The sequence below is a fragment of the Taudactylus pleione genome, unplaced genomic scaffold (assembly GCF_031769625.1).
Source record: "Taudactylus pleione unplaced genomic scaffold, aTauple2 ptg000043l, whole genome shotgun sequence".
In the NCBI taxonomy this organism is placed as follows: domain Eukaryota; kingdom Metazoa; phylum Chordata; class Amphibia; order Anura; family Myobatrachidae; genus Taudactylus; species Taudactylus pleione.
In genome coordinates this window covers 14,976,268-15,002,282 of record NW_028284445.1, presented here as the reverse complement: position 1 = coordinate 15,002,282, position 26,015 = coordinate 14,976,268, and the positions used below count along the sequence as shown (strand labels likewise).

General features: G+C 40.3%; 1 protein-coding gene across 1 annotated transcript in view; it reads left to right on the top strand.

Moving 5' to 3' along the window:
* PAN3 (poly(A) specific ribonuclease subunit PAN3) overlaps positions 1 to 26,015 on the top strand; it is a 70,082-nt gene that overhangs the window by 10,101 nt on the left and 33,966 nt on the right. The window contains exons 2-5 of the mRNA XM_088460271.1: positions 5,061 to 5,182; positions 9,994 to 10,060; positions 11,850 to 11,920; positions 21,897 to 22,047. Coding sequence (XP_088316397.1) covers positions 5,061 to 5,182; positions 9,994 to 10,060; positions 11,850 to 11,920; positions 21,897 to 22,047 — 411 coding nt within the window. The remainder of the gene's footprint in view (positions 1 to 5,060; positions 5,183 to 9,993; positions 10,061 to 11,849; positions 11,921 to 21,896; positions 22,048 to 26,015) is intronic.

The following is a 26,015-nucleotide window of genomic DNA, read 5'->3' as shown; positions in this document are numbered from 1 at the left end:
TTTCTAGTGTTAAACTAAAGCTGGGCATCCATTATACAAATTTTTGTCAGATAGCTGCCCAATCTGGCTGGTTGGAATGAAAACCTGGTAATGTATGGGAGCAAATGACAATCGTCCATGTGCTCACAAACACTGGAAAATAGCCAAAACTGGTTGTTCAGAAAAATTGGTTAAAGCACACACATGTAACCAATTTGAAATTCTTTTTTTTTTTTTTGTCCTTTTTTTCAGTGTTTAAAACCATATGATCAACTGTCATTTGCTCCCATAGATTACCAGGTTTTCATTCCAACCGGACAGATATCTGACAGAAAATTGTGTAGTGGATGGCCAGCTTTAAGGGGCCTATCCATTAGCAGATAAATTTGAACGATTAAAAATGCGCACTCCCGCGGCCGACAAATTGGGTCTTTTGTCTCTCCAACATGTTGGTCAATTATCGTTTATCGCTGACAGATATTAGAAATATCTGTCGCGGTGAACGACAAACAAATTTTTAATGAAAATGAATAGAAACATTAAAAAAAATCCACTCCCAGAATGTCATGCAATATCGTTCGTAAAAATCTGTCATGTACATGACAGATATCTGTCACAGCAGCCCCAGGAATTTTCAAAAGATAAAGCTTTTGTCTTTCAGAAAGATCTGCTAATGGATAGGCCCCTTTACTTATTGTTATGTACATTAGTTAATTTCAATTTGCAGGGTTTTTTTTTTTTTTTTACTGACTTGTTGCACTTTTTGTGCTCAGATAGCAGGAGTTATTTAATTAGCCCGTTAAGGTAAGACTCAATCTCGGACAATGTCTGAAAAGTGGGCAACCGCACCTTGCTGCCACTAAAAAGGTAATCTTGTGCTCACACCCCATTTCGTTGAATAATTACTAATGTTGGGTTTGAGTGATTCCTGGGGAGGTGCGCAGCCGTACCTCGCAGCGGCACATTGCAGAGAATTTTACTCCTCATCTGTGTTTTAAACTTGGATGGACTTCCTCATTTAGGGCGACATTTACAGATGTATAAACTAAATTGTGTCCATGATACATTTATATTATATTTTCCTTTTTTATTTATTTTTAAATAATGAAGTTTTAGATTTTTAAGTTAAGATATATAAATAGAAAGACAAAAGATAAAGAGAAAATATTTTCAAAATTAAAAAAGTTCCATTGAGCATTGAATCAGTATGTTTTGACCGCTGGATGCGAGCCCGGCTGTTCAAATCCCGACGCCGGCAGCCCGACGGAGGAGATCCTGACGGCGGAGGTACGTTTACTATTCCTAACCCTCTTTCCATCCTTGGCATCTAAGGGGGAATTCAGTTACTGTGCCGCTGAGCATTGCCGCGATGCTTCACTGAACACACAGGCCAGATTCAGTACTGCCCTCATGAAGCGTTTTCCTGCTTGTCTCTATGGGGTGCGAGGCAAAACTGGCGATGTCCTCATCTGGGATGGCACACCGTGGGCCTGAATCAAACCCGCTCGCGAGCGCTGAGCGTCACAAGCGGGTCGATGGCGACCCAGTCCACATGCACGAGACCCGGATAGTGACGGGCAAACCGTCGCTTCGGGTCTCGTACCAAAGGGGGCATGCTGTCGATGATGAGTGACAGCACGCCCCCTTTGGTGGGCGTGCCGGGGGCATGGCTGCCCAGACGGATTCGTTCCCATGGTAACGCCTAATGTCTGGGGTCGGCCCCACTGACATCACAAGTGATGTCAGTGGGAGTGCTTTCGGCTCTGTTTGAGCCGAAAGCACTCTAGGGCTTGCGGCAACGAGACCCTACCACAAGGGTCTCGTCGCAAGCCCGATGGTCTTGACCATCGCGACTATCTTCCTGGCCGCTCGCTATAGCTGTGGGTGGTCACCCACAGCTATGCGAGCGGCCAGGAGGCCGCTCTGTCAGAGTGTCCGGCTCTGAATCAGGCCCCGTGTCCATTGTGTTGTATTGAATTATGCCACTAAAGTTATTTCCAAATAGTCCCAGTGTATTTAGCAAAAGTGTCATTTATTTAAATGTATTAGAATACAATTGGCAAAGCAAATGGTTATGAAGTTTGTCTCTAGGTGAGTCGTTTCTGATATAACGTGGATATCTAATTCTATGATTCCCATGACAGGTGTATTATTTTGTTTGCATGGAATTTGAATAAAACAAACTTTATTGGCTGTACGGTTGCTGTGATTTTGGCAGTATCTAGCTATTGATTAGCAGCCACATATTTGAAAACCTTGATCAGTTAAAATAAGTGATCTCTTCCAAGTTACTTGATAAGAGATTATTGTCATTTATGAAATTTAGAGCTCTGGGTATTTTTGTTGTACATTTAATTGTACACACAGAGATTTGTATTGCCTTTGTGAAGCCCCTGATAACTGTACAGAAATTTGACTTCACTAATAAGCTTGCAAAGCAATGTTGGTTTACAAGCCATGTTTTCACTTATTAATTTTTGTTTGTGTATGATATTAACTACTTTCATTTTGGAGCAGATGTTACAACAGAAATGTGCTACAGAAATTGTACAAATTGCACTTAGATGAGTCGGAGTGCATATTAATAGACTTTAATGTATATGGCTGTCTCTTTGCATGTGAGGAAAAGCATTGTACACTAATTTGGTAATGACATCGCAATCTTCCCTGTAAAAAATGAAAAAGGTAATTGCAATATTATTGCATTGTACTAGTGTGAGTATTGTCACAATAATTGCATGACTAATGTCATGCAATCATGTACATTCACACGGTCTAGTATGTGATTTTAGAAATGGTCAAGCAGCAAATTGTTTAAAGGGACGTAATGTCAAATATGCTTCACTATGATTGACCTTGGACACGTCTTGTCTAAAGCAGGGGTGAACATTTTAAAGGATATTTTTTTTTTTTTTTACTTAACCAACCCTTACCACAGTTATACTCTGTAATTTAAACTAGAATTTGATTGTGTTACATAGTATAGTTTGTAATCAGTGGACCCCAACAATTAGATTCTCCTAAGAACCATGCTAAATACTGTATAGTCTCACAATGGGTTGGGTATGGGATGCCGTCAGTCAGAATCCCGATGCCAGCATGCCGACAGGATTATGATGCCGACACTTGTCTGTCAGCATCCAAACCCTCCCCACTCACCCTGTCCCTAACCCTCCTTCCCTGGTGCCTAAACCTAACCTCCCCCTCCCCACACAATAAACCTAACTCTTCCCCCTTAGTGCCTAAGCCCAGTACTTTCCATAGGGATTCCGGCGCTGGCATTCCGACTTGTCAGTATTTTCACCGGATCCCTTCATAATGCATAAAAGAATATTTGCACCTTAGCTATACAAAGCAAATCCCTGTGCAATCCCATGTTTTCATGATTCTTTGCCATGGGTCCACTGTTCATTATAAATACATTTAATGTTCCTCTCTGCAAACCAAGCAGCTTGGCAGCTTCCATTAATTATGTGAATGTGCAAAAGAATACAGTTCTCATCACAAAATAATCCCCTGATCATCAGGATTCCTAGAAATGACCTCTTTTTTCTTCTGAAGCAGGCTTCATAATGGTCATCTCCCTGTACTAAGAGAAATGAAGCAAAGAAAATTTGTAAGGAGGATGATTCAGTAAAACTAATTTATTTAGGTAAAATGTGTAGTTCTAAAGGTGCGTACACACACAACGATGTAAGTAATGAACGATTTTCGTTCAGTTTTTACCTTGAAAAAGTGAACGAAAATCGTTTTACAAAGTAGTTGGTTTTACTGTACATAATAAACTATTTTCTGTGTGTTTGAAGGAAAAAAGTTGCAACTTCTATTGAAAATCGTTCAGTTGGCCAGTCTGACTGAACTACAAACGTGAACGCACATGAAGGATAATCGTTCATAGTTTATCGTTTTACACTGAAAGATTTTTTCAACGATTGAACGATAACGACGTCGTTATAGTTAAATCGTTAAAAAAATCGTTACATGTGTATGCACCTTAATGACTTTATCCCAAATTGGATGTATATAGATGTGTACACATAACGCGTGAGTGCCTTGCGACTGTAGAGATGAGCGTCCTTTCCTGCAGCTTTGTTCCCTAAAATGCGTCTCTTTCGCAAAGTGATAGGAATAGGACACACAAGCGGCTTCTGGTGATTACAATAATATGCGGCATACCTATATTCTGTGTGCGACTGAGGGTGTATCTGCATGCGAAATGCTACGTTAGATTGTCAGCGGCTGTGACACTGTAATGTAGCCTGTTGCATGCAGATACAGTTGCACACAGAATATAGGCATGCTGCATTTAATTGAAATCAATAGAAGCTGCTTGTGTGTACTATTCGCATCGCTTTGCCAATAAGATGCATTTTAATGGAAAAAAGTTGCACGAAAAGAAGCTCAGTGCTACTGAGTCGCTGAAGGGCCGTTTCTAGCACAAGGAGGTTAGATGTATACGGACACATCTGTATTAAAATAAGTTTTCTAAAATGAGTTGGGTTCTGTAACCCCTATGTGTAGAGGTTTGCCTTATTGGGGGTTCTACACCTCTCCTGGCATCTCCCACCATCTATGCTTACTCCTCCTTTATCCTGCCTGTTGCAATTAGAAAGCAGTCAATGGTCATTGCCCAGCAAGTCTTTCCATTTTGTTAGATGAAGGGTCTGTTTGGAATTTAAAAATAAGAGCCCAGGTTGTGGATAATTCCAGCAGCCATTCTTTGTAGGCCACAGCTGGGTACTGGTCTTCACCTCTTGTAGTTCTTGGTGCTTGTCCTGCTTTATGGAACTTACATGGTGGATGCTGAGAACAGGAGGCTGATACTGTGGTTATGTGACACATGACTTGATGTCAAACCTCCGCCCATGGACTGGTAGGGGTGACCATAACTGTATCCGATGACCGCCTCAAATCAGTATATTTGCCATAGAATTCAAAGAGCCTAATAGCGGCTGACAGCAACAGAATGACGGCAGAGCGGGTTTCATCACTTTCAGTTGGGACATAGTTAATGCAGACTGGACAACCTCCTGTAACTACGTTGTGCTTATTTTATTTCCTGTTCTTGTTTCCTTCTCCAGTTCCTGGAATAGATGGAGGTGCTTTATCCGATACCAGCCTAACCGATTCCTACTTCAGCACCAGTTTTATTGGAATGAATGGGTTTGGAAGCCCTGCAGAAGCAAGCTATCCTCGGATGCAGGTAACCCTATGATAAAGTGCGATATTATCCCTAATGGGTTCCTGGCTTTATATGGTATATTTTTATTTTCATTAAAGTACGTTCTATTGGAGGAATGGTTTTAGAGAGAACTTTTGGAATTTCCTCCTAATCCTGCATCATTTTCACCTAAATAAAATGTATATAATAATATAATATTTTTAAGAAATTTTAACTGAAAATTCCATAAATCATGATGTAAAATAAATAGCGTGTGTTCTCTGTAATACTACTTCCCATGTGACTATTCCTATAGTCACAGTGCAGATATAGGAAATGCAATGGGACAGTGTTGGAAAAGATTAGCCTATTATTTGAAATAAAGTATTTATTACATAGGGGGGAATTCCATTCTGCGTTAAGGATGTAATGTCCCGTTCCAGAACGATAGATCGCGTCCGCCAGCTTTGAATGTTTCCCTCTTACACTATAGAGATGCAAGGAAATACTTGCGATGTCGGCAGTACAGCTAATGGCCGATATGTGCGTGATGCCCGGCTTCACATCACTTTGAATTGAATCTGACCCATAGTGTATTTTATGCATGGTCGTCCAAATGATGGATAACCGTATGTAACAATCAAATGACATACAGAACTTATGCCTGTAAGTAAATGTTATGTAGCTTAGTACAATGATCGTTATTGACCGGAAGAGATACTTGCTGTTTGTCTGTACAATGATACTCCGAGGGTAGAAATTGGCAAAAACGCAGCAAAATGTTGCACATGCCAAGTTCCGGCGACACAATCTTGAGTGAAGTAATGACATTCCGCACTGTAGTTGTAAATTAGCATTTTATGGTGTTTATAGTATATTAGGTGTGATAGCGATAGTGTCAGTTCATTCTGCTCTGTGTTTTGCCGTTGGTGTGTAGTTTTGGAAATGTTTGTGTGGCACAAAATATTCTAGGAAGTACGCTTAACGAAATACTTCATATTCCTCCGTCAAAATGTAAAGGGGAAAAAGAAAAAATCTCATGCCTATATAAGGAACAAATGATTTTGCACACATTATCATCCAAACTAGCAATAATTCAGATATAAACGTCTACGTTTTATTCCGTTCAACACATCCAAGTGTATATTCTATATAACCTTTATCATTTGAACCAAAATTTATCTTAAAATGAATGGGAAAAAATTGGCTGTTGACCCTTCCATATGTTGGTGTGTGTAATGTAGACACGTAACCCAAGTGGCTTGTGATTTATGAGCATGATTAAAGGCCGGATTCTATCAGGTTTGAAAAGTCGTGTTTGGCGAAAAGCAGTCAGTGATGCGATCTTTATGCTCATACCAGCGTATCGCGCTATTCAGTTCCCGGAGTATTGCGAAAACTCCATAGGCAGAAACCGGCGAAAAGTTTTCTCCACCTCCCAGAGAGTGAAAAAAATTAGCAAAATCCCTATTTTCGGCTAAAATGTGGGGACTTGGTTCAGAACCCTTTATACATAAACCCCCCCCCCCAATGACTAATTGGGCTAATAAAAAAAGTATTAGCTTATTTCCCCCTATTATTGACATTTCATTTTTGGGTTGAAAAGGTGTAGGGAAATTAGTTTGAAGTACTGGGTCAGGTATTTTGGGGTCTGTATAGATGGGACAGATGTTTTTAGGATTACAGGTGGCCGCAGCAGGTGTATTTTATCATTTTTTAAAGCTGCACTTTATAGACACACAAATATACTAGCACCCATTTTATTGTACCCCCGATTTAACTACAACTGTTTTTTTCCAAAATAAATTGCTTTATATCTCTTTTCAGCACTTATATGTATATTTGCATAACAGCCATTTCACACAATTTAAGAACCTAAAATACTTTTATTAGGGCTATTAATACACTTCTATATTGATTTCCAGTGTCAGTTAGGCTTTTTATGGAGTACAGACTGATTTCCCCAAAATATGCCGCACTTTTCACTAGATCCGCAGTTTTCGCGCACATGCGTTTTCACCTGTTTTGCAATTGAATAGGGGAAAAACGGGAGCACGCATTGAGGAAGTACGCGAAAAGATCGCATCAAAACTGGCGAATGAGGCGATTTTCGCCGATCGCACCTAATTGAATTAGGCCCTTAGTCGTCAAACAGGTTTGTGTGTGTTATGCTGGATGTAAATTGGTGTTACATTGAAAACTATCTAACCCACCCACAACTGGTGTAAAAGCGGATGAATTTTTATATAAGATGGAATTGGTTTACAATAATTTATCCTAGCGCTCTTTAAGAGCGGTATCCATTTAGCCCCGAACGTATGTGTAAATGGTTAATCCGAAACTAAACTGATCAAAGTGTGGTAGAAAGCAACAAGGAAACTACTTTCCAGTGACTATCCACGCTTATTTGGTACATAATGGCCCTAGTTAGAATTTTTGTTCTTCATGGCAAATGTAAAAGGTTTAAAAATTTTACTCCTATTATCTAATCTTAAAATGAATGTTTGAAAGCATAAAACATTGATTTGTTCCACACCTACAAACTTGTATCTTTATGGTGTGTTATGTTTTGCATACAACTTATGCTGCCCATCCACTAGGCGATTATACCTAGCGATGGAGTGATAACGGCTGTCGTTATCGCTTGGTAATCGCCTGCAAATCGGGCAGTAAAAGGTTAAAAACGACCAGCGATGCGCGCGCCCGCTGGTCATTTTTAAAATCTATCATCGCCCGAACATGACTGTCAACCTGACCGCCGTCAGGTTGCCATGTTCGGGGACGATTGATCTGCATACACCGAACGTCTGAGCGTTCAGTGTATGCACTTCACCCCGCGGTAGATGATGGCGACGTAATCGTGCCGTCGTCCCCCGTTAAATGGATGGGCAGCATTAGAAATTAACATTGTATTATAGAAAATCCCACAAGAGTGGTTTCTTTATTAGCTGGCGGTAGCTGTCATTTTAATTGTCTGCTTATGAAAGACAGTGACGCATAAATTAAGTCTTTTAAGCAGTGACCATTCCCAGCTTGGCCTTAGTCTCCGTGCTTTGGTTTTTCTCTGATAAAAGTGTAATTCTGACTGCTTTACAGTATATTTATGGTACATACCGTTATATACAACTTTATAAATAAATAGTAAAATATTTTGAATATGGGCCAGGAAATGAAATCAATTTGCCTGGAAAGGTGGACGTTAGTCTCTTGCGAGCGCAAAATATCAGACACCATGACTGCACCTGTTGTTATGTCTAAATGTATTTCTGAAACAATAAAAATGTAAATGTATCTATAACCAGAGATGTGTACTAGTGCCCGCTACTAAATGTAGATAGGAGTTTCTAGTAAGGGAAGGTAATCATCAATACATAATGTATTTGTGGACACAGGATGCTATTTCTTCATTATAATGCACCGTTGTGCCTGGTGGTTGAAAATAATATATATTCATGAAATTGTATCGGCATTTGTCATTTCAAAATAGAATCTATTGGGTTACAAAACTTCTAATCTGGGTCATTTCTTGCTGTGCACAGTTTGCTGCTGTTTATATAGTGTATAGCACACGCTTCCCAACTGTATTGAGTTTAGTGCGATCGACTTAACTTGCGAGCCTCTAAAGAGGCAGAGTTTGGCCCCATAGTGCGCAGGTTTGGGTGGAGTTTGGTTGATCAGATGAACCTACTAAACCTAAAATTATACTGAATTTAGTTGTGGTTTGATGAAGTTGTTTAATGAATAGAGGGGAATGTGCACAGAGCAGTTACAATTGCCTTTGCAGGGCATCACTGAACTTCTGCTTGCTGCTCATTGTAGTGTCTAGCAATTGGTTGGTTTCTGAATGAGAAATTAGAATGGACATTTCATGGACCAGTTTTGAAAATGTATTTACCTTTCTTCCATATTCTGCTGCAAGTGTTGCACACGTCACTGACCTAATCTGGCTTCAAGTGTTTCCAGCCCTACCCCAAATACATCACCCCGCAGAATAACCAGATCACAATCGTCGTCTGTGCATATCATAAAAATGCTATTAGATGTGAAGCGAATGCAGAACTCGAAGGGTGAGCTGCAGGAGCTTTGCCCTCTATTTGCCCAAAATTTAATCTCCAACCTCAGTGCCATTGTGCTCTTCTTGGATGCAGGTTGTATCTACTTAAAACTAGTTTAAATACTGATGGAGCTGGGTCACCGCTGGGAAATGGTTAAAAGTATCAAAGGTCACAGAACTGTGCCCAGGATTTGCTCAGGAGGCCGATCATGAGAGCCCAGTATAGCATCTTTCCCAGCTCACTCTGTACAGACTGGCAGAATCCTGCAGCAGAAAATGACAAATGTCTAATTTACAGCACAGATGGTGTAATGGTTAGCATTACTGCCTCACAGCACTGAGGTCATGGGTTCGATTCCCACCATGGCCCTACCTGTGCAGAGTTTCTATATTCTCCCTGTGCTTGCGTGGGTTTCCTTCGTGTACTCCGGTTTCCTCCCACACTCCAAAAATATACTGGTAGGTTAATTGGCTCCCAATACAAATTAACCCTAGTGTGTAAGTGCATGTACATTTGTTAGGGAACATAGATTGTAAGCTCCACTGGGGTGGGGACTGATGTGAATGGTCAAATATTCTATGCAAAGCGCTGCAGAATGTGTGCGCTATACAAATAACTGGTAATAAATAAATTTTAGTTTTTTTGTAACCATGAATAAGTGTGATTTTGACAATTGTTTGGTATAAATAAAATATACAGAAGTTTTTTTTTTTTTTTTTTTTTCATTTTGTTGTAAATGTTTTAATATATTGTAACCATCCTTTTAAATTTATTTTTTTATTTTTTATTTTTTTGTAGCGTATGACAAACAGCAGCAGTTCCCCAAGCCTTCTGAATGACAGTGCCAAGCCATACACAGGCCACGGTGAGAGAGAATGTAGCTGCTTGGGTCGAAGTAATGTTAAAACTAGAGTAATAGAAAATACCAGAGGCCTACTGAGCATAGGGTTACGCTATGAAGCGTTATAGTGGTAAAGTTTTTATGTATATGATAATTTGATGCTTTTGGGATGTCACCTCCTTCTTTTTTTATTTATTTGATACTAAAAATGGACCTTGTTCAGATGACTTACTCACACTGTGCTTTCCATGTGTCTGTGGCACATTCGATGCAAGCTGTAACCTTCCCTTGATGAACATAACTTAATTGGCTGTAGGAATCTAAGAACCGTGTAAAGAATTTACCAACAAAACAGAGGAACATTCAGAGTGAGAGCTGGACTTGCCACACAGTGAGATAACAGGACCTGCTGCATCCATGGTCCATACAGAATTTACCCAGGATGCTCCCGTGCTGTTGACATGTTTCTTAATTTCTGCCATGTCAGTTATGCTGCACTTAAAGCGAAAATGAAACCGATCATGAGAAAATGGAAAGCACCTATATATACAAGGACTTAGAGGTTTCGTGACATTCGCTAAACGCACACCTAAACATAATGCATTAGTGAATGAAGGTTTACACAGATAATGAAAAAAGGGGTTTCACAGAGGGATGTGTTGTACTAGTATACAGGTGATCTCATCTGGGTTGTAAATGAGTAAATTGGTACCATAGCATGATACTGATTCAGGTTTTGGACACTACCATTGTGTTTCTTTCTCCTAGTTCAGTCAAGAGGAAGGAATATTAAATTCTCTTTTTTTTATTCAGGTTCCATAGGGTCCACAGGAACTACCTTGGGGTATGTGGTTGGAGTGATCCAGGCACCAAACGGTCAAAGCTTTAGCTCCTAGAATGCACTGGTCCTCCTCCATATATACCCCGCCCCTAGCCACAGGCATTGTTTTTTTTATATTATTATATATTAAATTGTATTGTTGTTATTTACTACTACTTCAGTTCATACAATTTGGATACCTTTTTTATTGTACAATTTTTGATGCCACAACTGCAAAGCCATCTGCAGGTGCTCCTCCAAGCCCCCCATACTTGTCAGCGGGTCTTTTCTCTGACCGTGTGCCATGACTGTGCCTGTAGGAATGGATACCAACTCAACCTAACTCTTTTTAGAGCTAGATAGGGCTGAGACTTTCTTTTACATAACAGGGACAAAGTGTACACTCTAACGAAGGACAATTTGCTAGAGATTTGTGTGTGGCTCCAAAGAAGTTGGCATGTCAAGAATGATTGATTCGAGGTCTGTTATATTTTCGGTTTTTCCCAGAAATCCATTTGGCAGGTGACTGCATTCAGCCCTGTCTGCTGACTTCTACACTCCATGTTTGTGGCTGTGTTGGAAACACTTAATTTAGAGCAGGTTTATACCATTTATGTTCAATATTTGACTATTGTTCACACCTCTTATGTAACGGTGTGGCGGTGCCCTTCATGTTCAGATGTAATTGAAACTAAGACGGTTATGAAAGAAGAGACCTGTTGCTGTAACACCGCCTAAGCAGGAGATTTATCAATGTTTGGAGAGAGCTTTATGGGATATTTACTAAAGCTTAGAGAGATAAATTGCCAACCAATCAGCTACAAGCTGTCATCTTAAAGGCTGTGTGTTAAAAATTACAGTTAGGAGCTGATTGGTTGGTACTTCATCTCTTTCTGAGTTTTAGTATATATCTCCTTAAATGTTTCAAATGGTTATTTGCACACGTGATTAAACTTTGCAATGTTGTAACCATATAATTTTGTACTTTTTTAGATCCTTTAGGCTCTCCAGCCTCCAATCTCTTTAATGACTTTGCTGGCCTCAGCATTTCTCAAAGACGAAAGGTAGGCTACATTCATCATTATTTCTTTTTATATCATATGTTTGGTTTTAGTGTTCTGGCTAGAACACAGGTTCTCAAATTCGGTCCTCAGGACCCCAAACAGTGTGTGTTTATAAGGTCTCCTTACAGAATCACAAGTGAAATAATTAGCTCCACCTGTGGACCTTATAAAATGTGTCAGTGAGTAATGACTACACCTGTGCACCTACTAAGTTAACTGGAAAATGTGAACTGTGTGGGGTCCTGAGGACTGAGTTTGAGAAGCACTATTCTAATGTATTCCATTGTGAGATTATTAATAGAATCTTTATAGAAGAGGACTACTTATTTAATACGATTACATATGTAATATGAAAATATGCTGTTTAATGTTTTACGAATGTATTGCATTTTATAAAAAAAAAAAAGGCCAATAGCTCATTGCCACTATTTATATACACTATACACATGGACAGGTCATGTATGTTGAACAAACGTATAGCTATAGTTTTGTAGACTGCAGATTGCAAGAAAAAGCACAGCCTTACACCTTGTATACAGAATCATTGTGGTGGCCATTGTAGTCCCTTTTTTAAAGAGAGTAAGTAAAAGTGGTTACCTCCAGAATGCAGAACCATAGAGTGCCATAATGAAATGATGGGTGGATATGTCCACATCCCTTTTGGCTCCTTGGCTTTTTCAATATAAAATAAGAAACTGGTAGGTGTGAGCTGGGAGTCTGTAACTACCTGTTACTGGGTTTGTGAAATGAGTCCTATGAAGGAGATATCTTTTGTTTTTAGCTTGGTATAATGTAAGAGGTGACATCACCAATACGTGTGGGTTTTAAAAACATGACTGGATTTGAATAGCCTCTGCTCTCGAAAGCTGGCCCCGCATGCTGTGAAAGTGCAGGTGTGGTGGTCTACAGAGCATCTTCAGTGATCTATAATGAGCCATCGTGATCAGTAGGATCTTTTTTGGACATGATGGATTCAGATGCGGTTGGTGGATGATCTTTTAACTGCACTAACAGGCTGTATGAAGGCAAAGTTATCCAGCTACAAAACTCCAAGAGTTCGACAAAAATAATCTGATGTGGTCAAACTGAATGCTCCCGATCCTGTCACTAAGGTCACGGCCGGTGTCTGGTCACCTTAAGTTTCCCTGGCGTAGGCACCAAATGTATTGGGAAACTCCAAGCCACCAGCTCAGTTGGGGGAGGGGTATTAAACACTGCTCCTGCTTGGATTAGCCACTTGTTCTGACTATATTCTATACCAGTTTGAATCTGCAACTTCTTTTTTGCTGCTGTCGCAGATCTCTCTGTCTGTCTCTCCTTGCAGATGGTGTGTAGCAAATGTATGCCTTATGGAACTATTGTCTTCTCTCTTATGAAAATAAGACATTGACACTGAAGTCATTTGTGAACTGTTCAGCTTCACATTAGTGCAGCAGCGCAGAGGAGTCAGAACAGAATAGCAGTCAATGTCAGATCTAGTAATTGTAATTTGCAGTGATCGTGGGTTGAAAGCTCTGACAATCCTTCCTCAGAAGGAGCCACCAGTTGGAGAGCGCAGATCTGAGGGGGGTGTTTTGCTCTTCATAAACTTACATTAAAAAAAAAAGGAATATTGGATTTTAGAAAGTATATATTATTGTTATATAGCAGGTTAACTAGACTCCTTCCCGTGTGTATACATCATTTGTAATTGAACATTTAAAATGCCTATTTAATGACCTAATACAAGTAATTTTACTGTGATGCAACCAAACTGCCACTGTTAGCGTTGATCAGTAGAATATATGATCATATTATTGTTTCTCTGATGTTCTGTATTAATATTACCGGAACACACATGATAACGTGTGCAGAGGATGTAAGTGTTGTAACCTTTTCTAGTGATTGTTTGCTATGGGTTATAGCAGTTTCCTGTGTGGCAGTTGTCAGCAATGCCCTGGTTAGTGTTCCCAGCTCAGAAAGCAGAATTCACCAATAGCATAATATGTACTAAGGGCTTGATTCAGATTTGGGAATAGGGTAAGAGAGAGCACGTAACTCTCTACCTGGAAAAACAATGTTGCGATGCAAGAAGTGCAAATACATACATTTTATTTTTCCCAAATCTGAATCTGGCCTAAAATGTGACTTACAGTAAACAATGTAAAACATGCAGACACCGAGCGCTTAACCACATGCCCAATTCCTCTTGTTTTGTCTGCTTAGCTCATTCATAGGTGCAGGCTGGCATCCCAGTTTCCTGAATTGTCCCTAGAAAATCCATCTGCTCATAGTATGGTAGGATTGCTGGGCTGAATGGAAGTGCACATGGTGGGAAGCTGGATACTGTCACTGCAAAGTACCCCTCTCCCACCACTTTTACACTTTTACACCCAGTGCTTTTTATTTTCTGTGTAAGTGAGGGGACATCAGGAATGTCGTTATTACATGGGTCCCTTTTGTGGTTTTGAAAGTCTTCATTACATTGGTAAAAATGCTGTTTGTCTTATTACATGCACATGACAGGAGCAAGATGTGTCCACTAATTGAGGACAATTCTCTTTGCATGGAGAAAAATACTCTGTGGTCCTGCAAAATAAGGATTGTGCAGTGAAATGAAATATCTGCTTCTTTTGAATCGCATTTAAATTATCTATTCCACACCACCTGACTATTGCATGTTATACAGTCAGGTGCATAAATATTGGGACATTGACAGAATTTTCATATTTTGGCCTCTATTCACCACCACAATGGCTTTGAAATGAAACAAACAAGATGTGCTTTAACTGCAGACTTTCAGATTTAATTTGAGGGTAATTACCTCCACATGGCACTATAAGGATCAGCACCTCCTCATAATGCTGACTCCCTTCATGCCTCCAAACTGCAAGCAAAAAATATGGTAGTTGCTCAATCAGCTTAATGACATACTACAGGTGCTTTTAAAGGGCGGGGTTTACACTGAACTACAGAAAAAAGGAATTTGCCCTCCAGCTGCTGATCCTTATAGTGCCATATGGTGGTTTTTTGGGGTACCTCCAAGGTAAGTTTGCTCTCAGTTCATACATGTACTGTTATCATGCAGTACACCAATTTTGTAATTATATGACTCAGTGGGTGCTACTATTATGTAGCAATTATTTTGGGGTGAGCGTTTGGGAGTGGGGTCCTCGGGGTTGTTCTGGCTGGACCTTTCTCATGGCATCACCACTTAATTCACATAGAATATTATTTCACTTCTCTAATCGTTTGTATATTATTTATGTAATTTTAATTCTTTTACATTTCATTAACACTTATTGATTTATCTTTACACATCTATCCTTTACACTTAACTATCACCTTTTTTTCCCCTTTTCGTGTGATACCCTGGGGATGGTCCTTGGCTGGAATTTTTTTGGGGTGCCTTGCTTCTCGAACGTGAACCCCTTAATGTTAGGGACGCTGGTATAGAGAAGCCTTGACGTTGGCCCAGCGCTTATTCATATATTTGCAAATGTATGTAACCAATACCTCTGAATTTCTATTATTATGTAGGATTCAAGTATTTTTGATTTAGCTGCAGTGTGCTGGAGGACAAATTACTTGTTTCTGTAACGCATGGACATCACCAGACGCTTGGTTTCATCCCTGGTGATGCTCTGCCAGGCTTCTACTGCAAATGTCTTCAGTTCCTGCTTGTTCTTGGGGCATTTTCCCTTCAGTTTTGTCTTCTTCATCAAGTGAAATGCATGCTCAATCAGATTCAGGTCAGGGGATTGACTTGGCCATTGCATAACATTCCACTTTTTAGCCTTAAACTCTTTGGTTGCTTTTGCAGTATGCTTCGGGTCATTGTCCATCTGCACTGTGAAGCGCCGTCCAACGAGTTCTGAAGCATTTGACTGAATATGAGCATATAATATTGCCCGAAACACTTCAGAATTCATTCTGCTGCTTTTGTCAGCAGTCACACCATCAATAAATACAAGGCAACCAGTTCCATTGGCAGCCATACATGCCCACGCCATGACACTACCACCACCATGCTTCACTGATGAGGTGGTATGTTTTGGATCATGAGCAGTTCCTTTCCTTCTCCATACTCTTCTCTTCCCATCACTCTGGTACAAGTTGATCTTTGTCTCATCTGTCCATAGGATGTTGTTCCAGAACTGTAATGGCTTTTTTAGATATTGTTTGGCAAACTCTAATCTGGTCTTCCTGTTTTTGAGGCTCACCAATGGTTTACATCTTGTGGTGAACCCTCTTTATTCAGTCTTGTGAAGTCTTCTCTTGATTGTTGACTTTGACACATATACACCTACCTCCTGGAGAGTGTTCTTGATTTGGCCAACTGTTGTGAAGGGATTTTTCTTCACCAGGGAAATAATTCTTCTGTCATCCACCACAGTTGTTTTCCGTGGTCTTTTGGTGTTGCTGAGCTCTCCGGTGCGTTTTTTCTTTCTTTTTAAGAATGTTCCGAACAGTTGATTTGGCCACACCTAATGTTTTTGCTATCTCTCTGATTTGTTTGTTTTGATTTTTCAGCCTAATGATGGCTTGCTTCACTAATAGTGTCAGCTCTTTGGATCTCATATTGAGAGTCGACAGCAACTGATTCCAAATGCAAATGTCACACCTAGAAACAACTCCAGACCTTTTACCTGCTTAATTGATAATGAAATAACGAGGGAATAGCCCACACCTGTCCATGAAATAGCTTTTGAGTTGATAGTCCCATTACTTTTGGCCCCTTAAAAAGTGGGAGGCACATATAGAAACGGTTGTAATTCCTACACCGTTCACCTGATTTGGATGTAATTACCCTCAAATTAAATCTGAAAGTGCAGTTAAAGCACATCTTGTTTGTTTAATTTCAAAGCCATTGTGGTGGTGAATAGAGGCCAAAATATGAAAATTCTGTCAATGTCCCAATATTTATGCACCTGACTATACTGTGCTCCATTATTCACCTTGGGGTCATTCCATGCCAAATCCTCACAGCTTCCAACCCTATCGTCTTAGATTTTCATGAAATTTGGTAAGGTGATAGACGGCACAAAGTAATGTTCATATGTAAAATTTTAGCCCTCAGTGATGCACTGTGTTCATGCAACAAAAAATTTAAAATTTATGCTTGTAAGGTCAACTAAAACGAATAGTAACTTTGCTTTTAATTGCAGTAGAACTTTCATGTCGGTCTTGTTTTAAAGTTAAGGGACCATAGTTTTCATAAAAAAATTAGTTTTTTATTTAAATATTGACTTTTACATTTCAATGTCACATGATTTGACCTTCAATATCTAAAAAAAACAAAGTTTGTATTTGAGTGTACAGCATACTTTATGTTTAAAAAAATTAATCTCTTTGGTTTCATTTTGGGAACAGGAGTAAAAAAAATATTAAGTTACAGCAGTTGAACACTTCCTGCAATAACCATGCAACTGCCAAGTTCAGACTAGTCTTATAGTTAGTGGTGGGTAGTTCACAAATGATTAGTTAAAAATGAAGTAATCTTCAACGTGAACTAGCTGATATATAGTTCACAGCTCTGGCAAAGATTAGTTCATCAGGAATTAAAACAAGTGGGAGGAGTTAGACACAGTGAGAGCGAGAGAAAACAGCGGCTCCATTAGGCATGAGTCAGTATTGCTAAACGACCACAGGTGGCAATGCTGTACTCAGACTTTGTGAGGACTCTGTTGAACTAGTTTGTCATGGTGACATAGGAGTCATTCTCCTGGCATATTGCTCAGTACTTCATTTAGGCCAGTGGATCATGTAGTTCAAAAGTCACATGATACATTTCGGTCAGCTGAGTGCTGCATGCTATATACTGTAGTTCTGTTTATTCCACAAGACACAGGGGCATATTCAATTAGCCGCGGGAGTTGGCCCGTGACTAATTGCCAGCCAAAAGTCCCACGGCATGGGGAATAGTTATTCAATTAATAGCTTTTTCCCTGCATCTTTAAATCGGGACTTGCGTGGGTGCACGCAGACTTCTGGCCTTGCAAGCTGCCTGGACCTGGCCAGGCTGCGGGAAGCTTTAGCACCTGCAACCTGGCCGAAGGGACTACCATTGCGACTGGTGGTCGCAATTGTTCGGTTGGCGACTCCAGACTGCAACCATGCAGATTGCAGCGCTGGGATCACGCAGATGCAGCAAGGAGGTGTGTGACACCTCCTTCTGCATTTGCATTTTAAATGAACAGAATTGCACAGTTGTTTGTGTGCGTCTGTGCAATTCCGTCCATCTCTGAATCAGGCCCCTAGTCCCCAATCCACCCAAGGTCAGTCCATGCCCCCCACCCTTGGTTTGTCCCCACAAATCCTTGTGCTGCTTCATAAAACACCAATGCATTAGTGTATATTGTATAAGCACTGCACTTGGTATATGTCATGAATTTTTACCTTTGTTAGGTGCTTATGTAATCGGGTGCGTGCTATATTTTTAAAGGCGAAAACTGCTTGGTTTTGCCTTTAAAAATTGATTATAATGTGTCAGCGCTTAGCATGAGTGGTAACCCCTATTAAGATGTTATGTCAGTGAACCAATCACTCTACAGATGTGGCATGTAATAGTCTCAACAGGTAGTGGAAGAAAATAATGTGTATTTATTACCTTTTAAAACAATGGAGTCACAATGCTCCTAGGTAAGTGATATTGATCAGTGTTATGCTACTGATGTATATCAAGAAAAATGTCTCTTATACAAAAAAAATAAAATAAATCATCACGTCCCTGAGGAAGGCAGCAGAGGCCGCGACGCATTGGACCATTCATATGCATACCCTGCATCATATTTATTGTTCCCTATACTTCACCTCAGGCCCTGTATCACATCACCTGATACCGCACCTAATCTCGCGGTACCACGCTACCCGGAAGTGACTGGTGTCACTCACAGCATACCGCACAGCAGACAGAGTGTGTAACCAGGCACACACTCTGCCTTCTATCACTGGCAGCCCTACCGCACACACATACCATCCACGGGCAGACCAGAGTGACCAGCGGCAGATGGCCGGGGACCACACGATTGGACGAGAGCACGGGACCCAGAAGTCTCGCAGCCACTGGGGATTAACACCAAGGCCAACACAGGAGTGTGTAACGAGGCACCCACTCCCTGGCAGAAAGAGGAGCAACCTACTGCAGGGTCCACGGTCCTCAAGGCACACTAACAGTCCAGGTTTTAAGGATAGCCACAGTTGAGCACAGGTGACTTAATTAGTACCTTAGTTTTTTTTATTTAACCATCTGTGCTTTAGCATGGATATCACTAAAACCAGGACTGTTGGTGTGCCTTGAGGACCGAGGTTGGGAATCGCTGACTTACTGGCTAAAACCCACCGAGTCACACAGAGACCACAGCACCAGCGCCTTAGGACTGAATATTGTAAGCAAACGGACCGGAGGGCTCGGGACGCCGCCCCTCCAGAGCGTTTCACCCCCTTAATTTGACACTGGACTAATTTATATTATACCTTCCCTATTGGATTTCCTTTCTCATGGACTGCAATTTATTATTATTTTTTCCTTTTTTTTATACTTCTTTTTTTTTTGTTTTCTTTTTGTATGAGATTTTTTTTTTTCTTGATATATATCAGTAGCATAACACTGATCAGTATCACTTACCCAGGAGCATAGTGACTCCATTGTTTTAAAGGTAATAAATACACATTATTTTCTTCCACTACCTGTGTGAGACTTACATGCCACATCTGTAGAGTGATTGGTTCACTGACATAACATCTTAATAGGGGTTACTATTCATGCGAAGCGCAGACACATTATAATCAATTTCTAAGCACTACAAGAGGTTTGGGTCATCTCTGGTGTCAGCAGCTAACAAGCACATATCCAAGAGAGAGCGCAGGTTCTTAGTCTAGCTTTTCCCTTTAAAATGATTACTGCTTTAAAAATACAGGAAGATTTGCAGGAGTTCCTGCAGCGGTTGCAGCTAGCACCCTATTACATAAGCCCTATTAGTGTCTCATTATAAATCTATGACCGTGTGATATTGTACAGGCATAGAGTGGAATAAGTGCAGGTGAAATGCCACTACTGTTGCATATATAAGGTAATATAATAATAAAGTAAATTATAGTCTTATTTTAAAGTAGTATGCTTGGTTAATCTAATGTTACAGCTTTTGTGTGATATTGTGAAGAGTCAGAAGAGGCTGACATTATACTCTACAAGGTTACCGCGCTCCTTTTTACTTCTCTGTACGGTTCTGTTCACTCTTGAAGAGATAACTTGAACATTTGGCTGGAGAACAAAGTGTTATTGTCAGAATGTACTTCTCTCTGTGAAATGACTAGTTTTACCCATATACAAGATACCGCAACGCATCCTTGGCGATATTGGACTTGAAATAAATAAAATTTGTAAAATTTTGTGTTGATTAGTTTTATTAGGGAAATGTTTGTGTATGGGTTTGGACAGTGGAAAGTTACCTGCAGTTAGGGCTTCTTAATATTGTTTAATAAATTTATCTCGAGAGATCAAGCATACTTATGCAGAAAAGGAGACCTATAGTATGGCACCTGTATTAGAGAGAGAGAGAGAGGAAATCACTTAATTAATACTGTCGGGACTTGGTTCAGAACCCCTGGAACATGCACCCCCCCCATCCTAATGATTAATTAGGCCATTATTCATTATTAGCTGTATTTGTCCAATAGTTACATATCCTATTTCGGGTGTTTTTCTGCAAAGTGCAGTTTAATGTGTTAAAATATGGAGGGCAGGTATATGGGGGCATTGTACCGTAGGGACTGGTGTTTTTAACCTTGCAGACAGGGGAGTTACAAGTATTTTTTCACAATTTTTTTAAAAATGGCTTCAAATGACACATTCAATTTATAGGGATTTTTATGAACTACAAATTAAACTGCAGCATTTATTTGCTTGAAAACAATATGCCAACATCAGCCATTTAAACCATTTTAAGAGCCCCAAATATTTTTCTCTTGCCCTCTAATAGACATCTATACTATTATCCGATAATGTGTTTTGGAATACAGGTTGATTTCCCCCTTATATATATTTTTTGTTTCCCACACTTCTCACTGCTATTAACTGTCAAAATCACTGCGCGTGGATTTTCCATTTGAATGAGAAGCGGGAGCACGCATCGACGCGGTAATTGGAATTACCGCGCAATAGGTGCGTTCATTCCATCCGCAGTAAAAAAAATAAATTAATTCAATCATTAGGCCTATTTTGGATAATTGAATATGCCCCTATATGTCCAGTGGGAACTTTGAACTTGAATGTTTTTCCTTCTTGCAAGACTTAAAAAAACAAAACAAAACCAAAACAACCAAGAACAAACTATTAGTATGTCTAATGGAGCATACACAAGGCCAGATTTGTCAATTTGTCAGATGAACGATTTTACCAAAGATTTGAATGATTTTTGACTGCATTAAAACGAATGGAATCGTCCAAGTCTGACTGCAAACACATCAGATGTCAGATATCGTTATCTGACCATCGAGAACGCGCATCCTTCAAATCGTTCATCTGACAGATATGTCAGATTTTCCTTCAGATATGAACGATTGAATTATTTTTGAAATCGTTATCGTTCAGATCTGAAGAAAAATCTGACCGTGGGTATGCACCGTAAGGTGTGTACCCACTAGGCGATAGAGGAATGACCGTCTGATTACAACATTGTAATCGTACAGTCGTTCCTCATAATGTGCAGTGCCTACACTAAACTATGTCGTTCAGTGCAGGCACCCTCCCTCATCCCCGAACATGCCCAATCTGTTACTATCGGCCGATTGACCAGCATGTTGAAGCGATGATTGATGTCGGAAACGACCAGCGGGAGCGCACATCGCTGTTCGTTTCCGACATTATAGTGCACGACTAATGAGCGATTGACCGATTACGATGTCCTAATCGTTCAGTCGCTCATTTAAATCGCCCAGTTGATACATGGCGTAACACTCCTAGCTGGAATCTTTAATACATGTCTTCTATTTTCAGGCTCCAAATCCTACTGCCAGCGAGTTTATTCCCAAAGGAGGATCCACTTCACGATTGAGTAATATGTCCCAGTCCAACATGTCTGCCTTCTCTCAAGCGTTATTCTCCCATCCATCTATGGGAGGTCCTGCTGCAGCTGGTCTTGCTCCAGGTAACAATACCCACTGTTTGTTTGGGCAAATTGATGGCGCAATAGAATGAAACAGGTTGGCTTTGTTGCACCATATGCAGCATCTGTTTTTATGAAAGTAAACCGTATTTTAATGTGTAAATTGACCACTTATTATTATTTAAGCTTTGTATTTAATTTGTTCTTCACTAAAGCACATTTTATTCTTTATCTTTTATCTGATCTTTTATCGCTCCCGGTCACTGTAGGACAACTATGGAGGGGGAATATATAATTTATGCCTTGTTAGTTAATGGGCCGTCATCAGCTCCTCCTTCTGCTGTGGGAGAGGTTATCCGGTTGTCTGATCGACAATACGTACATCGACTCCATTGAGGTCGACAAACTATAGATTGACCGCACCTCTATATCGACAAACACGAGATCGATACGGACACTACATATGATCGAAACATAGCATACCGACAATATGAAGATCGACAGCACACATGAAAGACATAATAAAAGATCGAAACTAAATAGGTCATCAGTTAATACATATAAATAGGTTGACAGTTAATAGATCGACTAATCCAAGTTTGACACCAAATAGTTCGACAGTTGATCGACAGATAAAAGATTGACACTTTTCTTTTAGACAAAAAGGTATACATATCCTACACGCTGCCCGCTAATAGCGCATCCCCGACGCTACTTTCAACCGTGGCACTACAGGTCCCAGCCAGCCCTTTCACCCATGCAAGTGCTCCTGGCAATGCTAGCCCCAACTTACACCTTGCAGGCCTTGTCCCTAATAGGTCTCAATAGGAGCTCTGCACCCTTTGTACACCCCCCTTGATGCTAACTGTGTCAAAAACCGATAAAAAAAAAAAAACACAACAGACACCACAAAAAGCACTTTGAAAAAGTGGGTGAAAAATTTCAAAGTAGGGGTACAACTTCAAAAACTAGCGAAATAGTCTTTGGAGGGGTCTGCAAGTATGGGGGAGGTGTGTTTATTTATTTTTTTAATTTATATTGCAGGTGCTTGCTGCGTTTTTTTGGTGCACTTTAAAGCTTGATTTTAGTGATTTTGAGCTATGCTTGCACCCATTTTCATGTACCCCAAATTTTGATAGATTTGATTTCGATCTGTTATGTCTATTTGTGTGGTGTCGATCTATTAACTGTCAATCTATTATATGTCTACCTATTTGGTTTCGAACTTGGAACATTGTCTAACTATTGTCGGTCTACGTTGTGTCGCCCTTATATACCTTTCATTCTTACATCACTATATAAAAGCGAAAATTTGTCCTTCTGTCTTTCTATACCAGGGATGGGGAACCTCCTGCCGGGGGGCCTTATAAGGCCCTCGGAATCATTTGGTCTGGCCCTCTGAACTTTTTTCTGCTAGCCTCATTTGGCTAGCAGGGTGCCCAGAATGGCACACTGCAGCCAGAATTTATGCTGCAGTGCCACCTGGAGCATCCTTAGGATGCTTCAGACGGTCACACCGCTGCCCTTACAGCTCCCTGGAGCATCCGGGCATTGCTGTAATCACCAGAGATTGTGGACCCGTCTCCTTGTGAGGTCTCGCGGAGGGGACATGGCCTGAACCAGTCCCGCAAATATGGTATTTATGTATATATGTGTGTCTGTGTCTCTTTCTTTCTTTCTTTCTTTCTTTCTTTCTTTCTTTCTTTCTTTCCTTCCTTCCTTCCTTCCTTCCTTCCTTCCTTCCTTCCTTCCTTCCTTTCCTTCCTTTCCTTCCTTTCCTTCCTTTCCTTCCTTTCCTTCCTTTCCTTCCTTTCCTTCCTTTCCTTTCCTTCCTTTCCTTCCTTTCCTTCCTTTCCTTCCTTTCCTTCCTTCCTTCCTTCCTTCCTTCCTTCCTTCCTTCCTTCCTTCCTTCCTTCCTTCCTTCCTTCCTTCCTTCCTTCCTTCCTTCCTTCCTTCCTTCCTTCCTTCCCTCCCTCCCGCAGAAAAAAGGTTCCCCACACCTGTTCTATACAAATCCACAGTTTACAAGCGAAGATTGTGAAATTTTACATACGAGCGTATTAATACACGGCGGAGGCAACTAAAAAATGTTTAAATACAAATTAATTACTGTTAATTTCTAATTAAAAAAACACAATTTTTGCTGTACGCTCATTGTGGGGCCTCACGGCATATGGGTAGGGCCTCTGAGCAAGCGTTTTGTGTTGTCATGTTTTGTCATGATCTTAATGTTTATTATCGAAGACAGTTTTAGCAGGCTTTGCCAGCATTCTCTGCTATCTAACTATACCAAATTACGCAACAACATTGACTTCTTTCTTCGAACTGTGTCAAAATGATGACTTTGCAAGGACCCTGCTGTACTGTGAGCTGCCAAAATATTACACATGGAATGCTTCTCAAAGTTTTTATGCGCAGAAAACGGGGAGTCGCTGTAGATGGTCATCCTGCAACAGAAGCTCTTGCCCGTATTTACACTGTACATCTGACAAATTTTGAATGCTTCTATCTCCGAAGTTTGCTTTACACCGTTACAGGTCCTACTTCCTTCGAAGACCTTAGGACTGTTGATGGGGAAGTTTGTCACACTTTTCGTGCGGCCTGGATAGGAGAGGTTTGTTGAGGGATGATGTCTAAACAAACATTCTTAAAATCCTGGGCAACAACAGGTACTCCAGCTAGTATTCGATATATTCAAGGAAAACACAAATGCATATATACATCCGCACACTCCATATAGTTTTACATTATAGGCCCCATTAAGGTATTATCATTAAATTATAATCACATTGGGGGTGCTGCCAAATGACCAGAATAAGTAGCAAATGTATTAGAGGAAAAGAAAAAAAGGCTTGTCTTCTATATGGGGCACATTGGATGTATGAAAAATAAAGTCAAATTCCCTACCGCGTGTCTTCGTTCATAAATTGTTTAATTAAAACATTCCATATGGAACCAGTATATTTTATTTGAACCCTGTATTCAGTAGTAGAGGGAGGGGGAGTTGGACCAGGAAAAAAAAAAAAAGGGGAGGGGGGGGAGAGAAATGTGGATTGGTGATTATTAGAATCACCTCCAAATCACTAGCTGCTATATTGAAGAGACACACTCTAGATTGGATAAGATGCAGGGGGCTCCCTCCTTTCACTTCAAGTGCGTTCTATATCACTCCTAGCCTGCAATGGATTGGAAATTGTCATAGGTATACACATCAGTATCAAAACACCTGTTCAGTTAAATAGTAATATCCTTTAAATGGACCCCGCAATGTCCTGTAGCTGGACCTATACCCCCAAGGAAGTTTTGATATGGCTATTGTTGGTAGTTACAATATTGAAATGGGCTCTCAAGCCCCACAGCATCCAGTCCAAAATAGATTAGACATTTTCAGCGGTATAAACCCCGATATCAACACCTCGTTAACCCTTCCCACCTAGGTAATTGTTATGGGGTGGTGATAGTAAGTAATCTGTATCCTCAGTTATGTGTGGGCAATGTTCAGACTCTGGTTGCTATCTGTTCTTATTGAGCTAAAAACTGAGAGTTCATACATAATATAACATCATGTTGCCAATCACAGTGAATTAGAAACTCTATGGCACATATACTATCTCACTCTGCAGCGTCCTATTATTTAATGTGTTTCAACAGAGATTTAAGTGTAACTCATTGAATACATTGTAACATGAGCCTCACATTCAGTAGCGTCCTGTAACTGGACATATTCCCCTAGCAATAAATTAGCACCTACTCAGTTACATCCTTGGTGTGGATGAACTCTCATACTCTAGTGTCCCGTAACTAGACATGAGCTCCCAAAATAATTATTGTATTATATATGAGGCTTTTACTGCCAATCATAATATACGATGGGCTCTCATGCCCTGCAGTGTTCCGATTCTGAACGTGTACCACAGAAAATGTATTGGTTGCACTTGTACAAATTGATTTACAGCATCATTATTTGAAATGAAAAGCGCACACGGTGGGCGTGCCGACGCGTGTTTCGC